This window comes from Protopterus annectens, chromosome 14.part0, assembly GCF_019279795.1.
Source record: "Protopterus annectens isolate FY-2018-M chromosome 14.part0, PAN1.0, whole genome shotgun sequence".
NCBI lineage: Eukaryota > Metazoa > Chordata > Ceratodontiformes > Protopteridae > Protopterus > Protopterus annectens.
Genome location: NC_056748.1, coordinates 477294154 through 477310947, shown reverse-complemented (window position 1 = coordinate 477310947; position 16794 = coordinate 477294154). Strand labels below are relative to the sequence as shown.

The 16794-nt window shown below is 40.6% G+C and overlaps 1 protein-coding gene across 1 annotated transcript in view; it reads right to left on the bottom strand.

The window, feature by feature from the left end:
• The window catches only part of MMS19 (MMS19 homolog, cytosolic iron-sulfur assembly component), a 2295919-nt gene that overhangs the window by 1469548 nt on the left and 809577 nt on the right, over positions 1-16794 (bottom strand). The window contains exon 11 of the mRNA XM_044055580.1: positions 354-508. Coding sequence (XP_043911515.1) covers positions 354-508 — 155 coding nt within the window. The remainder of the gene's footprint in view (positions 1-353; positions 509-16794) is intronic.

Below are 16794 nucleotides of genomic sequence, written 5' to 3'. Positions count from 1 at the left end.
TGGCAATCCAGGCTGTGCTGCAACAATTTTTTGGTTTTCACACTAGGAGAGTCTTGACCAACAGGTTACTCATTCAGCTGTCATCTTGGAAGTCCAACTGTGGCACACCCTTAAGTTTGTAGGCAATATCCTACAGTAAAATTCATGTTATTTACAAAAAAATCTAGTGAAAACAAAAGAATGGTAAAAGGTTAACAAGAGGACTCAGATGATTAAATGGAAAAAACAAATTACCTCAGCTACACAGTCAAAAATCCATTAAAAATTATGCAGGTTTTAACGTTTGTAGTCAGTTCTTGTCAGTCAGGAGAACTTGCATACATACTAACTTCACAAAGAAATCTGGTGCCTACCTGTGTGCGTTTGCTGTATTCTTCCAACAATAATGGTAAGACCGTGTATGTGACTTTGTGATATGCCCTGTGGGAAGCACTGGCAGATGCCTGAAGTAGTTTAGTGCTTGGCCAAACAAGCTTCATGTCTGGCTCACACAGATGGTGTTTACAGTCTGGAAAATAAGCAAAGAAATTCATAAACAAGTAAAAAATAAATAAAAGTACTTGCTAGTCAACTCAAAACACAGCTGACTATAATCTGCAGGCAAATGAGAGATACTCCAGTTAAGAATCTATTTACTTGTTTGCCCTATCTTTAGCAAAAATAATAAAACAGCCTTGTTTTTTTTTAAACTGCTGCTCCAGTCAAGCACCATCTTAATGCTATGAGAACATAAGACAATCTAAACATTCCCTCAGTAGAGGAAAATGGAAACCATAAAAATAATCTTCCAAGAAAATGAGTGTTTCACAGAAAAATGCAGGTTTAGTGGAGGAAAGATAACTTTCAAAAACAGTGTCCTTTGATTCACCAAAATATCAAACACAAGCTTAACCTAAGATGTGGAGCATTTTAATCCAGATATGCAAGAGTCAAAATTTAGTTTAGAGCAAATATAACCTTAAAATCAGAGCTACAAACCTCATCTGTAATGAAAAGAAAAAAGCAATTCCATTTAAAGGCATGCACTTCTACTAACTTGTAAGATTAGGTTCATAGCATATAGCTTAGATGAACGCTAAAAACCTGTGGGAACTTTACAGGACACTCTGTAACAGACTACTGCTTGTTTATCAACAGTAAAATATGCAGGTTCAACAAACCCAGAGCAGGATGAAGTAGGAAGCTCCAGTCCTAAGTAAGAAGACTCAGTATGACTCAGCATGTCAACTAATGGAAGAGAAGAAATGAGATCTGAAAAGACCTGCCAGGTTTTGAGAGTAACCTTTTACATTATTAAAAGTGTTTGGAGAAAACACAAAGGAAACTCCTGCTCTCTGTCAAAGACAATGCATGTGTGTGTGTGTGTGTGTGTGTGTGTGTGTGTGTGTGTGTGTGTGTGTGTATATATATATATATATATATATATGTGTACATAGATTACATATATAATATATATATATATATATATATATATACACACACACACACACACACACATACATTTATTTATTTATTTCCAGTTTGTTAACAGGGGAGGTCCACTGGGCTCAAGGAGACCGTTTTCAGTGGAGGCCCGGGGAGAAAAGCTCCATATTACATACAAGTAAATCAAACATATGATTATTCAAAACAAACGTAGAATTATATACTGAGATATAGATTACAATTGAAAAAAATGAATACTCTTCATGACATATATGTAGTTGATTAGAGACCCATTTGCACAGCATAAAGTTGAATTGAGGCAGCAGAATAATCTGAACAAAATACTAAAAAACTATGAAATTGTAAATCTTCTGTTAGTAGTTGCAAAGACTGAATATTTGAAAGATAGAAGTATAGGTTTTGAGAATGTGGAAGAAATAAAGGAGGAAAGAGCAATGTGTACTATGTATACATTCAAGATTCTGATGAAAGAAGAGAGGGGCAGTTGAGTAGTAGAGAAGGAGGTGGTTGTTTAGTAGAAAAAGAATCTGGTGTAAGTAGAGAGAGGCAGTTGTTTAGCAGCAAAAGTGGAGTACACACATGTAACAGATGATTATTGTAGCTAGTTAGCAGCATCTCTTAGCATCAATCTTATATGTAGGTAGAAAGGAAAGAGAAAATGTCCAGATAGGGAGAGACAGTAGAGTTACAAAGCTATGTACAATATTTACATTACATACATTCAAGGTTTTGATGTTATATTATGTTAGATTCAGAGAGGGGAAGCTGTAGAGGATGTGCATACACACACACACACACACACACACACACACACACACACACACACACTTTTAAATTAGAATTTTAAAACACTTGCATCAAATCGCTGAAAGCTCAAATCACTGAAAACTCATTTCACTTAATCACATTTCACTGAATGTTAAACACTATTGGGCAAATAAAACATATATTCCCTTTTTCCCCACTGTAGTGTGATCCTGGAGTTAGTATATACATAGTTAGGGGGGTTGTCGGGTGCACATCCCTCCCAAATAGGGTGGTGTGGGGAGCTTAGCCCCCCATCTACTTTTGGTTTTATATTGTTAGCTTTCAGTGAAATGAGACTCATAAATACAGGTTCATAACTGTGTACTAGCCTATAGAAGTGCCCTGGCATCGTGCTGCCCGACATTAGTTCCCAGTGCCTCTATCAAGTAGAGCCACTGGAGTGATCCCCGGGGTGAACTTTCTATTCCCCATCCACTCAAGATTTCTCTTGAAGAGGGCCAGTGAGGTGCTCTGTTGACATGTATGGGAAAAGTCTATTCCAGAGCATGGGCAGTCTCTGGGTTATGAACCTGTCCCTCCAGCATGTACTGTTGACTGTAGTAATGAGGTTGAGGTCTCTGGAGCATGTGGTGCAAAGGGACTGGGATTTCTTTAGATGTAGCATTTCTAACAGAGCTGGGTCAGACATGGCTTTGTAAGTCAAGCACAGAGCACCTCTTAGTAGATGATATGAGACATAGAATAGCTGCAGTTTTTTGAGTGTGCCCATGTAGAACATGTGTTTAAGGCCTAGGATCCTCTTTGTGAGGTAATTCAGTGGCCTTTACAGATGTTGCATATGTCTAGTGAGCTACATGCCAAATGGGGCATTATACTTGATGACTGGCCTAATGAGGGAAGCGTAGAGAGATATGATGACCTCTTTCTTCCTGGATGCAAAACACTTGGTAATGAGATGTGCCACATAGATGGACTTTCTGACCTCAGTGGCAATGTGGTGATCAAAGGAGAGGTTGCTGTTAACCTGTGTCCCCAGATCTTTTATAACTCCTTCAGTGTTCAGTGGGCTCCCATCAATGTGGTAATTAGTGGGAACTGAGTTTTTACCAAAGGGGATTACGACGCATTTTTTGGCATTAAGTTTAAGGCCATGGTTTCGACACCAGTCATTGGTCTCAGTGAGGCCTTTCTGTAGGATGTCTACATCACTTGGGGAGTTAATAATGGCTCCCAGCTTGCAGTCGTCTATGAACTTGGTCAGCCAGAGTCTCTCCAAGTTGGCCTGGACTTCTGAGAAGTAGATGCCGAACAAAAAAGGACCCAGGACCAATCCCTGTGGGACTCCATTTGTGATTGGTCGGCAGTCTGACTTGGAGTCCGCTACTTTCACACTGTGGGTTCTATCTGTGAGCCAATTTGCAACCCACCTAGTGATATAGGGGTTGATGCCTAGTTTGGTGAGTTTATCAATAATTCCTGAGTGGGGAATGGTATCAAAGGCCTTGGCCAGATCAAGGTAGGCTGTATGAACTGCCTTGCCATCATCCACAGCTCTGGTGACTCACTCAAAGAAGTCAACCAGGTTGAGCAGGCATGATCTACTTTTCACAAAACTAAATTGTGTGGAACCTAGAGTTTGGAGATTTTCTACATCCTTGTTAATTAGGTCCATGATGATGCACTCCATTGCCTTACACATCAGATTCATCAGGCTAATGGGGCGAAAATTCCCAGGGTCTGTAGTCACTCCCCCTTTATGGAGAGGGACGACTGTAGCAGTGTGCCATTCAGTAGGGACAAGGCCTGAGTTAAAGGCTGTGATTGAACAGGGCACGCAGATGTGGTGCCAGTTCACTTTGTAGTTTATGTAGAACATATCCAGGGATATTGTTGGGTCACATGGAAGCTGTGGTGCCAGTTCACTTTGTAGTTTATGTAGAACATATCCAGGGATATTGTCGGGTCCCATGGAAGCTGTATTCTTGGCCTTGGACAATGCAGCTTTAACCTGTGCTGCAGTAATGCTGGGTGCCTGGCATTCCTCCGATACTTTGGTCCTTTAGGGGGGGAGAGAGGGGTAAAGTTGGCAATTAATTTGTCGGCCAGTATGTTGGCAATATCTGTTGGCTCAGTATAGGAGATACCATTGTGCAGTAACTCAGAGTAAACCTGGGTACTGCCAAGGAGATTTCTGATATAACTATAGAAGTCTTTGTGGTTGTTTTTAGTGTCTGCCGTAATTCTGCCTTCATAGCTGGCTTTAGAGGTTTTGATGAAGGATCTCAACTTTTTGTTGAGGTTAATAAGGGAGTTTCTCCAGTCTTGGGACTTCACCTTTTTCTGCAACCGTTTCTTCCTTCTGTTGTAGAGTTTATTAATGGCGGGGGACCACCAGATTGGCTTCCTTATTTGGAGGAGAGTGTCTTGGTTCTGTTGGGTATGGCTAGTTCCATGCATTTATGTACGTGTTCGTACAGCGCATTGGTGTACGATTCAGCAGTCATGCATCTATTTCCCATTGACAAGGGTTCATAGGTAGGTACTAGGCTATTGGCCCTAGGGTCTATATAAGCCTAGCCAAATGGTACCCTGGCTTTTGCCACCCAAGAAAATTATTTTCCTGTGTCCCTGTCAAGCAGAGCCACAGAAGTGATCCCTGGGGTGAATTTTCTATCTTCCATCCAACCATCAAGATTTTTATTGAAGAGTACTAATGAGGAGCTTTGTTTGATATAAATAGGTAGTTTGTTCCAGAGTATGGGAAGTCTCTGGGACAGGAATCTATCCCGCCAGCACGTTCTGTTTATTGTGGTAACAAGGTTTAGGTCCCTAGATCGTGTAGCTCGGAGGGATTGGGATTTCTTTATGTGGATCATGTCCAGCAGAGCTCTGGGTTTGACATAGCTTTGTATGTTAGGCAGAGATCGCCTCTGAGCAGGCAATATGCAACAGAATAAAGCTGGAATTTTTTTGAGATGGTCTGTGTAGGGCATCTGTTTGAGGCCAGTAATCCTCTTTGTAAGGTATTTCTGTGGCTTTTCCAGTTGTTGTAGATGTCTTGTGAGGTACATACCAAAAGGGGCGTTGTACTCTATAATGGGTCTAATGAGTGATGAGTAGAGGGGAACAATGACCTCTTTTTTCCTGGATGAGAAACCTTTTGTGATGAGGTGTACCAGGTAGAAGGATTTCTTGACTACTGTGGCGATGTGATTATCAAAGGAGAGACTACTGTCCACCTGTGTCCCAAAGTCTCTTATCACACTGTCAGTGTTAAGTAGACTACTGCCTATGCGGTAGTTCATTACCAAAAGGGATGACAATGCACTTTTTGGCATTGAGCTTGAGGCCATGGCTTTGACACCAGGCATCTGTCTCAGTGAGTCCCTTTTGTAGCATGTCCACATTGTTAGGAGTTTTGATTATGGCTCCTAGTTTGCAGTCATCTGCAAACTTTGTTAGCCAAAGACCCTCTGTGTTAGCCTGTACTTCAGAGAAGTAGATACCAAACAGGAGAGGAACTAGGACTGAACCCTGTGGTACTCCATTTGTCACTGGTCTGAAGTTGGATTTAGAGTCTGCTACCTTCACAGTGTGGGTTCAGTCAGTGAGCCAGTTGGCAACCCATCTTGTGACATAGGGATTTATACCTAGTTTAGTGAGTTTGTCTATAATTCCAGAGTGGAGGATGGTGTTGAAAGCCTTGGCGAGATCTAGATAGGCTGTGTGAACCACCTTACCCTCATCTATGGCTTTGGTGAACGCTTCAAAGAAGTCTATCAGGGTTTAGAAGACATGATCTGTCTTTTACAAACCCGAACTGGGTAGGGTCCAGAGTTTGGAGATTACCAATGTCATTGTTTATAAGTTCCATGATGATACGCCGTGAAGTTAGCCACCTCTGTTTTTAGGAGCCCAAAGTCAGCTTTGGAGAAGCTTTTCATGGTGGTTACCTTTGCGGTGGGGGGGGGGGGGGGTGAGATGTGGATTTCCATGGAGATTAGTTTGTGGTCGGATCTAACTAGGGAGGAATAGACTACTGGTGTAGAGCAATGGTTGCCCGTGATAGTAATAACCAGGTCAAGGATACTGCTTCCTCTAGTGGGGGTAAGAATGAGGTGGTCCAGGGCACTGGAATTGATTAATTCCAGGAAGCGTTGGGCCAGTGTATTGGTGCATGAGTAGTTTTGCCAGTTGAGGGGGGGGGGGGGGAGTAGAAGTAACCTAGCATGAGAATATTGGGTTGGACCCTAATAGTTTCCAGGGTGCTTAGGAATGTGGAGTGAGAGTCTTGGGACATGGTTGGGGACCTATAGCAGGCTATGATCTGAATCGCCATCTTACCCAATGTTAGTTGTACATGAAGTATCTCAGATGCATTATGCTGGGCTACTAGTCTGGAAGTGTGCATATCCTTTATGAATATGGAGACACCATCGCCTTTGGAGCTGCAGTCCATGTTCTGGGCCGAAAGGTGTGGAATGAGTTATAGCCTGGTAGTGCAAGGGTGCTTTCTGCAGCTTTAAACCAGGTCTCCGTTACAGTACAAATGTCGATGTTCTCCATTTTGAGGAGTGCTTTGAGCGAGAGCATCTTGAGATTTAGACTTCTATCACTGAGCAGCATGACCCTCAGATTGCATTTATTTATAGCTGTTACGGTGGTAATTATGTCTTTGGAATATCACCTAAAAAAGGCACTATAGGAATGGCAAGAGGCTTAGCTTGTATCTGGAAACCCAGGGGTGACAGATGCAGGCCATCTCTAGCAAAGCACTGAGGTCTGTCAATCATGTTATCCCAAGCAGACAGATACTGGATCCCCTTAGAATGACACCAGAAACATAGCCAATTGTTGAAGTCAATAATTTTCTGTTTGTACTGTATCATTCTGGGAGATGGTAGGATGCTGCTCAGGGCTAGGGTCATACCTGCCTGGACTACATAATCCAAAAGCTCCTCCATGTCTCTTTTCATGTAGTCCTGGGAGGTGCATCTCAGGTCATTCACACCTACATGGACAGTGACACAGTCATACTTGTACTTCTTGTGGAGTGACCTGAGTGCATGAGATATATGTTGGATTCTGGCACCTGATAGACAGCTGACTGTTACCTTCTCCTTATTCAACCTAGTGAGTGGGACATCAGTGTGCCTCACGATCGAGTCATCTATGATTAGTGTATTGGGCAAGCTGTTTTGCCTTAGGGGTTTAGGTTGAATGACACACTGTGTCGGTGAGCTATGTGTTTTGTGGTTTAAGCTGTGTTGTGGTGGTTGAGTGCGTTTCTGCCTTGGAGGTCTCTGCTGTTTGGGTAGATTTCTATTGAGAGCCTCCGTGAAGGTGGGTGTGTGTTTGTTTTTATGTGAGAGCTGTAATGGTGGGTGTTCTGGAGGGCTATGTGTTGCATGTGGTGTGGTGCAGGTGTTGACCCTTTCCTCTTGACCACCTATTCTGTGGAGTCTTGGCTTGGGAGTGCATGGTTTCCAATCTGGATATATAAGTGCATCTCTCACAAGTCTGAGTGTTGGGAGGTTAAGAGGAGAGGGTTGTCTGTGTACATGAGGCAGTTGCTACACTGCCTCAGAATGCCCAAGTTCACCAGGTTAATAGGAGAAAGCACAGGCAACTCACCTTTAGACATGCCAGGAGGGATGGTCAGTATGACTAAGTACTGGAGCTGTTTCCTTATATATTCCTTTTACAGGAAAAATGTCACTCAAGGTGTCTGAGTCTGTACAGAGCACTGCCAAATACTTGAGGGGAAACTAATACGCAGACCCTGAAAATTTAAGGGTGAAGTATTTAGGCAGATATTATGAAGTTAGAAATAAATTAAGCAGTACTTACTGAAAAATAAAGAATTAGCTTGTCAAGAAAGATGAAAAGGGGAGTCGCATGAATGGCTACTGCCTGGCCACTACTAATGGTGGTCTCAGCACAACTTCACTCTTTTGGGATACAATGCTCCTTTGGCTTCTTCTCTCACCAGAAGCAAAATGTTAACACTAATACCATGAAGAGAAGCAGGCAGCGGTCTGTTTGGTGATCAGTCTTGTCCCAGATGATGCAAGGGTCTGCAGGTTTGTAGCCTTTTTCTGGTAGATGCCTCAAATAGCAACCAGACCAATCAGGTACGTTAAGCACAGACACTCACTCTCCAAACAGAAAGAGTAACTAATCAATGCACTCTGCTCCTACTCTCACCAGGATCAGAATATCAGCACAGATTCCAAGCTGTCACATATAAACCAGTTAATTAAGCTTTCTGGTGATCAGCAGTCTCCAGGAAATAATGTAACTGCTCTTCTTCTCTCACCAGGAGAAAACAGTAGCACTAATCCCAAGATGACTACTGAGAGGCAGAATGTGGGCTCTCCAATAACTGGTGGTCTTGCAATAGATGCTTAAAGGTAAGATGAAAAAAATGGTTTATCCTAAACACTGCAGTGAGCACTAGAGGAGTTAGATGTGAAAGCAGATAACTTAAGTTTTACCTAAAGCCTCCTACTATATATACTAACTCCCGGATTGCACTATAGTGGTGAAAAGGGCATATAGATTTTATTTGCCCAAAAGTATTTACATTCAGGGAAATAAGTTTTCAGTGATTTGAGCTTTCAGCGATTCTTTTTAGGGTGAATTGAAATTCAGTGAAATGAGTTTTCGGTGAATCAAAGTAGACCCATATATATATATATATATATATATATATATATATATATATATGTATACACACACACACACACACACACACATATATAGACTGAGTTCAGTTAGTCGAACGTCCACAATCTCAAACTTCAAAACACAGATGGAATTAACACCCACAGCATCAAACACTTAAAACATTTTTGCAGGGTGGCAAGCCACTCCCACACCACCTGCAACAAATATATACCAGCTTCAAAATCGCACTACAGTGGGGAAAAGGCAAAATTCTCAGTCCCTGATGTACTGCAATCTCGCACAACAAAATTAAAAAAAAAAACCTTTTCAGATTTTTCTGCTAAAATTTCAAGTGTTTGAACAAATGAAAGTTTGATCACTTGACAGAAATTCATATATAAATTTATACAAGTATATGCCAAGTATGCACACTATGAATGTGAACATTAACACAGACAAAAACATTTGTATCAAAAAGAGTTGTAAGGACAAACCCTTGAATCACAAAGACTCGAATAAAAACAAAACTGTTTTATCGCAGAGAGGAAAGGCACTCCCCACACTCCCCCCCCCCACATCCCCTGCTATTTAAATATACCAACTCAGAGTTCACACTACAGTAGGAAAAGGGAAAATTCCGCGATCTGCAATGTACCATGATCCTGAGCATAGAAACACTATCAACGTTTGAAAAGTTCATTTTCAAACTCTGCAGCTGGTTGAAGGCAACCCGTACATATTTTCAACCAATTGTAGCCAACTCATATATTATATACATACATATATTTATAATGTGAGTTAACTACAATTGGTCAAAAATTCACCTTCTTAAAGAAAAAAAAACAGTACAGCTGATTGAACATCAGGTTATCGAATCTACTGACTTTTATTCCTGTTTGGGATTGCAATAAAGTAGGGATTGGGCATGTATATGATCTCTGCATTGGTATACATAATTAGGAGTGAGTGTGGGAGAACAAGATGAAAACTGGTCAGGGAGGCTGCCAAGAGATCTACAGCAACACTGAAGGAGCTGCAGGAAATTTCTGGTAAGTACTTGTGTTTCTACATGTGACAACAATATCCCATATTCTCCATATGTCTGGACTATGGGGTAGGGTTGCAAATCGGAAGCCTTTTCTTACACACAAAAACATCCAGGCCCGGCTAAACTTTGAAAAATAATACATCAAGGCTCCCCAAAAGCATGTGGTAAAATGTGTTTTGGTCTGATTAGACCAAGGTTTAACTTTTTGTCCTCAATTCCAAAAGGTACGTTTGACCCAAAAACAACACTTCACATCACCAAAAGAACACCATCCCCATGGTAAAGCATGGTGGTGGCAGTATCATGCTTTGGGGTTGCTTTTCTTCAGCTGGAACTGGGGCATTAGTCAAGGTGGAGGGAATTATGAACAGTTCCAAATACAATCACTTTTGGCCCAAAACCTTCAGGCGTCTGCTAGAAAGCTGAAGATGAAGGCTTTCACCTTTCAACACAACAATGGCCCCAAGCATACATCCAAATCAACAAAAGAATGGCTTCACCAGAAGAAAATTAAAGTTTTGGAATGGCCCAGCCAGAGCCCAGACCTAAATCGAACAGAAAATCTGTGGGGTGACCTGAAGAGGGCTGTGCACAAGAGGAGCCCTCACAATCGAAGTTAACAACTAAGTTAGCTTCATCATTCCCTGTTTCACCATATCTCTGAACATTTCCATAATTTTTCTTTTGTTTCTCTGTTTTCTCCCACCACACTTTCTACTGTGGGTTGCTCCTTTTAAATTTGATCTCTTTTGCTATGGAAAAAAAAATCCATAACTTCAGTCTCAGTGTCCGTCTTTGACAAATCATTAACTGTATCATGACCTTTGTATGAGGTACCCGAAACATTTCTTTTATGTTTTGGTCTACACATTCTTTTTTTTTTGACCCTTCATTAACCCTAGAAAAACGATAGCTTTCTTTTATGTTTTCCACACAAAACAACATCCTATTTATAATAATTAACATCTCTTTTAAACTTTCTCATTTTTGTAGCCCCTAATTCTGCATCCATATTATTTATACAAGTTTTAAATTTCTCAAACAATTCAGAATGTTTAGAATCACTCTGAAAAGGTAAGGCCTGATTCATACAAAACAGTCACATCGTAATTCATATGCAACAATGTGGCTTCATAGTATTCCACTTGTAAATTCACAAACATAAAAGAGGCAGTTTTTTGAATAGTCTACCACTTACTAAGAAATCTAGTGTCCTCGGTCCCAATACTGGCTTCCACATAGACCTGCAAGCCTCTATGTACCATTGTTGTTTAATAAAGATTCTTAAAGTCTTAAAATGCTTTGAAACACTTCTGGGTTTACACATAACCTCCATAAATGCTGAAAAGGCTGAATTAACCATCATGTCACCCATATTTGTAGGTGGCAACCTCTCCTTACTACCCTCATGAACAGCATTCAGACATAACCACATGGTGTCATCCATATCCAAACTGAAGTTGGAAATCAATGCGAGTAAATCACAGGAAACCTTCCTTTAAAAATAAGATCAAGTATATGACTTAACATAGCAATCTATCCAGAAAAACTATCCAACAACTACTTCATCTCTGTTCAGTGTGCAGAAATCAAACCAAGGAATGCAAGGAATAAAAATATATAAACTCAAACAAAATAAATTCCTTAAGTATCCAAATGGGTGGAAGGCTAGCTCCCACAACAGACCCAGGAACCAGGGATTTGCCTAAGCTTTTTCAGTGTTGATGGATTCCATTTCACATTTTATATTATACAAAAATAGGAATGCAGCAATTACTTTTAAAATCTTAATTACAGTATATAAAATATACACTCCTCCAGCATTATATGACAACAATGACATCTACTGGCAAATTGTGACAACATCCAAAATGTATTAAAATTCTTCATTTAAACCAGGCTTGAGTTATATATCCAAAGAAAGTGTGAGATGGTTTCTGGTGGAGGTAGCAAAACTACTGAAAAAAAAAACTCTTGCTTCTTGATTCCCTGATAATTTTATTATGGACTGTTCAGAGCTTTTGTCTGTCAATTAGCAGACTTCATCAGATCTAAAGCCAAATACAAAGACTTTACAATATTACAATGAAACTTATTGTGATATAAAAGCGTATTATTATTATTATTCTTTAAAACATCATTAAACATTTTAAAACATATTTCAAAAAAAGGTTATATCCAGGAATTAATATGCATTTATATTAATATCTATTATTTCCTCTCTTTCTGTACAACATATTATCGATTGGAACATACTCATTTATTCTAGGTGGTTTATCGGATGCTGGTAATATTGGTCAGTGTAAAACAGATGTATATCCATATATTGAAAAGGCAAAACATTGACAGACAGTTGATCGAATGCAACTCAATCTGCTGCCTAGTGAGGAAAAAAAAAACATTTTTTGTAAGGGCGGGGAGGACATGCAGACTCCACACAGAAGGCACTCCAGCTGAGAATCGAATGGGAGAACCTCTTGCTGTGAGGCGACAACGCTACCGCTGCACCACCGTGGCAAGTCAAGACTAATCAACCCCCCCCAGTAGGTGAGCTGATATTCTGACACACTCTCCTACCTTTCCTTGCCCTTTGCCCTTTTCTTCCAATGCCTGAGTCACTAATGAAACTTTGATAATCTGGGGAATAGTCATGGCTTTATCTCTCTACACTACAAAGCTAGACATGTATTTATTTATTCTTAGGCACCATGCTAAGAGAGTTTGAAAGAGATTCTATATTACCTTTTGCATTTATTTTTATACGTATTTTGTGTTTTCTTTTATTCTTTGGTATTGTCATAGCTTTACTTCTCCAGAACTGTAAAAAGTTAAGTTACTGCTGTTTCTAAAGTGCTATAAAATTGGATATATTATATATATCATATCATAATAACCCTGCAGTCTCAACAAAGGCAGTACTGAAATGTTGCTATTTGATTTTATTGGTTATTTAATAAAGGCAGAAAAATGTGTTCTGGTTAAATGGAATCTGACTCAAAGCCACACAAAGAGTCTTGACCACTTTTTCATTGAGCCCAATTTAGAAAGGGAAGAGAGTTTACAGTGACTGGTCCACTAAGGAGGACCCAACATAGTAGAGAAGTAAACTCTCTTAACTATCTTAATGGGTTTAGATTCTTTCTTTAGTGAAAGACAAAATACTATTATTTCTTACTTCTAGGTTAGGCTAAAAAGGTTATGTAGGAGGGAGCCGGGAACACCACAATGTGACCTGCTACACTTGGCCTGGTGGTTGTAATGTGTGCCCAACTTCTTGGAAACCACAGAAAATAAAGCTGAGCACTATACGTCATGAACAGCATCCCTGATCACCAATTCTATGGAGGAGGATAACCCTGGAACTCCTCCTCGCCTCCTTCCCCAGGCACATATTTAGGCACTTCTGGGTGGGTGAGATGGGGTAGAATACAAGCTAAAGGTTATTATATAGAGAGCTACATAAACCTTATGATTTCTCCATGGTAGAGGAGGAGGAGGTTCTATCTTTATGTAACTCAAAGACAATAGGCTCTAGGTCTTCACCTCTCAAATACTCGTGAGTGGGAAGGATTATTCTGTCTATAACCAATGCCAGGGACAAGCTCACCCATGCTACTGAAGAGGAAGAATACATTAAGGCACACAGTAATCTCTGGGTAATAGAACAGGGCACTCTGGATAATGCCTCCCAGTATCATAGTGGCATGAGAGATCTGCAGCAGGCCCAGCACTGGGATCAAGTCACATTTCAAAGGGTGTATTCCTGCACCCAAAATCTGTTTTCACCATAATTCAAATACCTGTTTCAAGTCTGCACCCAAAAAGTGAGACTTGGCACAGAAAGACTCCATGAATGCCATTTAGCTTGGGCCACTGGACCTTACCTAGCCTGGGACAGACTATAAGAAGGGAATACTTGTCTTGCCTGAGTGAGCCTGACTTGGGGAAACTAACTCACAGTGCTTCCTAGGGTCAGGTGGCAATAAGCTATGGTCAAATGACAACCCAGAACTTGCACAAAAATGGTGGATCACAGGGGTATACATCCTCCAAGCCTCTTACTGTTCAAAGAACTAGAGAATAGACATAAGCTTGGGAATCCCTGCAAGGTGAGGATAAGCTCAGCACCTGTGGAGACCAGACTGACAATTTTAAAATGGAATTACCTTAACGAGGATGCACTGAAGCCTACCCTCTAATTCCTGCCCATTTTAACTGTTCGGGCAGAGAAACAGAGATCATGCAGGAACTTCACACTGATCCTCACATGAAGAACTTTCAAACATCAGCATTCTTTTGATAGCAGATTAAGCCATTTGACACAAACTTGTGGCTGAATTAAACTGTTGGCAGTCATGGCAATGCCTTAAATCATGTTCTGGGATCAAGCTTTGACACTTTCTACATCATACCCAATAAAATGTCAAGCCCCAGGCAAAACAGGCAAGTCTTGTGAGGGTCCTGATTTTTGAAATGGTGAACATAGCTCTCAAACATTCATTTCCAAAATGTGGAACACTGTCTTACAATGTGGAGCAAAGGGGCAAAATCTGGAACACTTACTAATAAGTTAAATACCATGATGTCTACTTCCTAACTGAACTGTTTTGTTCTACGCAAAAAAAATTGATTATTAATATGATTCAGTATTATGCAACACTGCTATTTGTTAACATTTTATTTTGTTTATTTAAGATTTGTTGATTGTGAAAGTCTGACTGAGACAGAGCCCATTTTCAGAGTAGGCCCGGAGAGAAATGCTCCAGATGCATGCCTCTGGAATAAAAAAAAAAGTTGAATGTGAGCCATACCCTTTTGATTTAAAACATGATATACAGTTGAGAGAGATGACTGTGACTGCAAGAATACGTTCAAGGTACAAGTTTCTTAGGCAGCAAGCAAACAAACATTACTATGACTGATATTGGGATGTGATCCAAAAGAACTGTGGACTCCAGGGTAGTACATGTCCCTTACAGTGGTGCAGTAAGACAAGCGAGATGGTAAGTGTGCCCCAAATAAAAAAGCTCAAGGGGAAAAGTAGCCAATGAAAGAGTATCTGTACAGGAAACCAACAATGACCTTAGTGCAAACAGCCCCTTGCAGCAAGATCTCACGCATGCAGGAAAGCTGTAGCCTGGCCAGCTTTGCAGTAACAAGTGATTTTTTTCTTCCTCACAGAGAACACTTTGTCCACTATGGCAGTGAACTCAAAACAAAAATACCTCTAAGAAAGGATTAGCTAGAGCTTCTGGAAATCCAATGTAATCCATGGAAGATAAAAAAGCTACAATATATTTTTTCAACAGAGCAACAAACTCTGCAATGGAACTTTAAGGCCAGTCATTAAAAGAGGGAAATGCTGATTCTTTCTCTTTGGAAAGACCTAGCTACTATGTTTAAGTCATGTGTAAAGGAATCCATATTGGATTAATACTCACAGGGTAGGGCTCTGAACTAATTATCTCATAAAAGTGTTCCATACTAATAGTCAAGGGTAATTCAGAAGAACAGTGGCGGAGTGGTTGTATTTTACTTTTTTTCCTCTAAACCATATCATGAACTAAAAAAAGAAGTTATGTACTCACCATAATGTTCCATCTGAGTAGTTATACTTCATTTTTCTGCAACCTGTGTGTATTCAGATCCATATCGGATCCGAGCCGGCAACTTTTTTTCTAGCATCTGCTCTGAGCTCCTCCCCCTACCCATAATGCACTACCATCTCCTACCTTCCCCTCAGATCGAGTTTGCTGCAACTGAATACATTAGCAACTCAGCCCAATGAACCAAACCTGTATATGGACATGCCAAGGTCAGGGGGACAGAGGGAGGGAAGGTTGCAGAAAAATGAAGTATAACTACTCAGATGGAACGTTATGGTGAGTACATAACTTCTGTATCTGAAGTAGTTAACTTCATTTTATCTTCAACTTGTGGGACAGAGTCCCCAGCTACTCCAGTCCTGGGAGGCCCTTATGGAAGGATATTCCTGAGCACCGCAGAGCCAAAGGATGCTCTACCTCTAGAAATCAGGTCTAACTTATAATGGGAAATGAAGGTATGTGAATTGGCCCAGATTGCTGCTGCACAAATGCCGTCCAAAGGAACCCTAGACCAAAAGGCAGCAGAAGTCACCATGGACCTGGTAGAGTGAGCTTTAACAATACCAGGAGGAGATAAACCTTTTGCTTTGTAGACATGCGAAATACAAAGAGTGATCCATCTAGCCAAAGAAACCTTAGAAATAGCTTTTCCCAAAAAGGATTTGGAAAAGGAAACGAACAACTGGTCAGACTTGTGGAATGATTTTGTTCTATGAAGACAGAAGCAAAGTTGTCTATGAACATCTAACAAATGAAGTTTGTATTCACCCTTGTTTTGGAAATTAGGAAAGAAAACAGGCAGATTAATGGACTGGTTTATGTTTGCTTCAGATGCCACTTCAGGTAAGAAAGAAGGATTAGTATGGAGAGAAACCCTACCCTTATGGAAGGCCAAATAAGGAGGCACGGCAGACAAAGCTTGAAGCTCAGAAACCCTCCTAGCTGATGTGATGGTGACTAGGAAAGCTGTCTTCCAGGATAAAAATTTAAAATCCACCAATGCTGCAGGTTCGAATGGGGGAGCCACCAATGCCTGCAGGACAAAGGTAAGGTCCCAAGGGGGCACTGAATCCTTGACAGGAAGGCGGAAAAGAAAAGTGCCTTTAAGAAAAGCCTTACACAGCCTAGAAGAGGCTAAGGTGATGTTGTCTTCATCAACATGAAAATTAGAAATGGCTGCCAATTGTACTTTCACTGTGGAGGAGCTAGCTCCTTGCTGAAAAATACCAGACAAGAAATCCGTTGGAACAGGGGCTG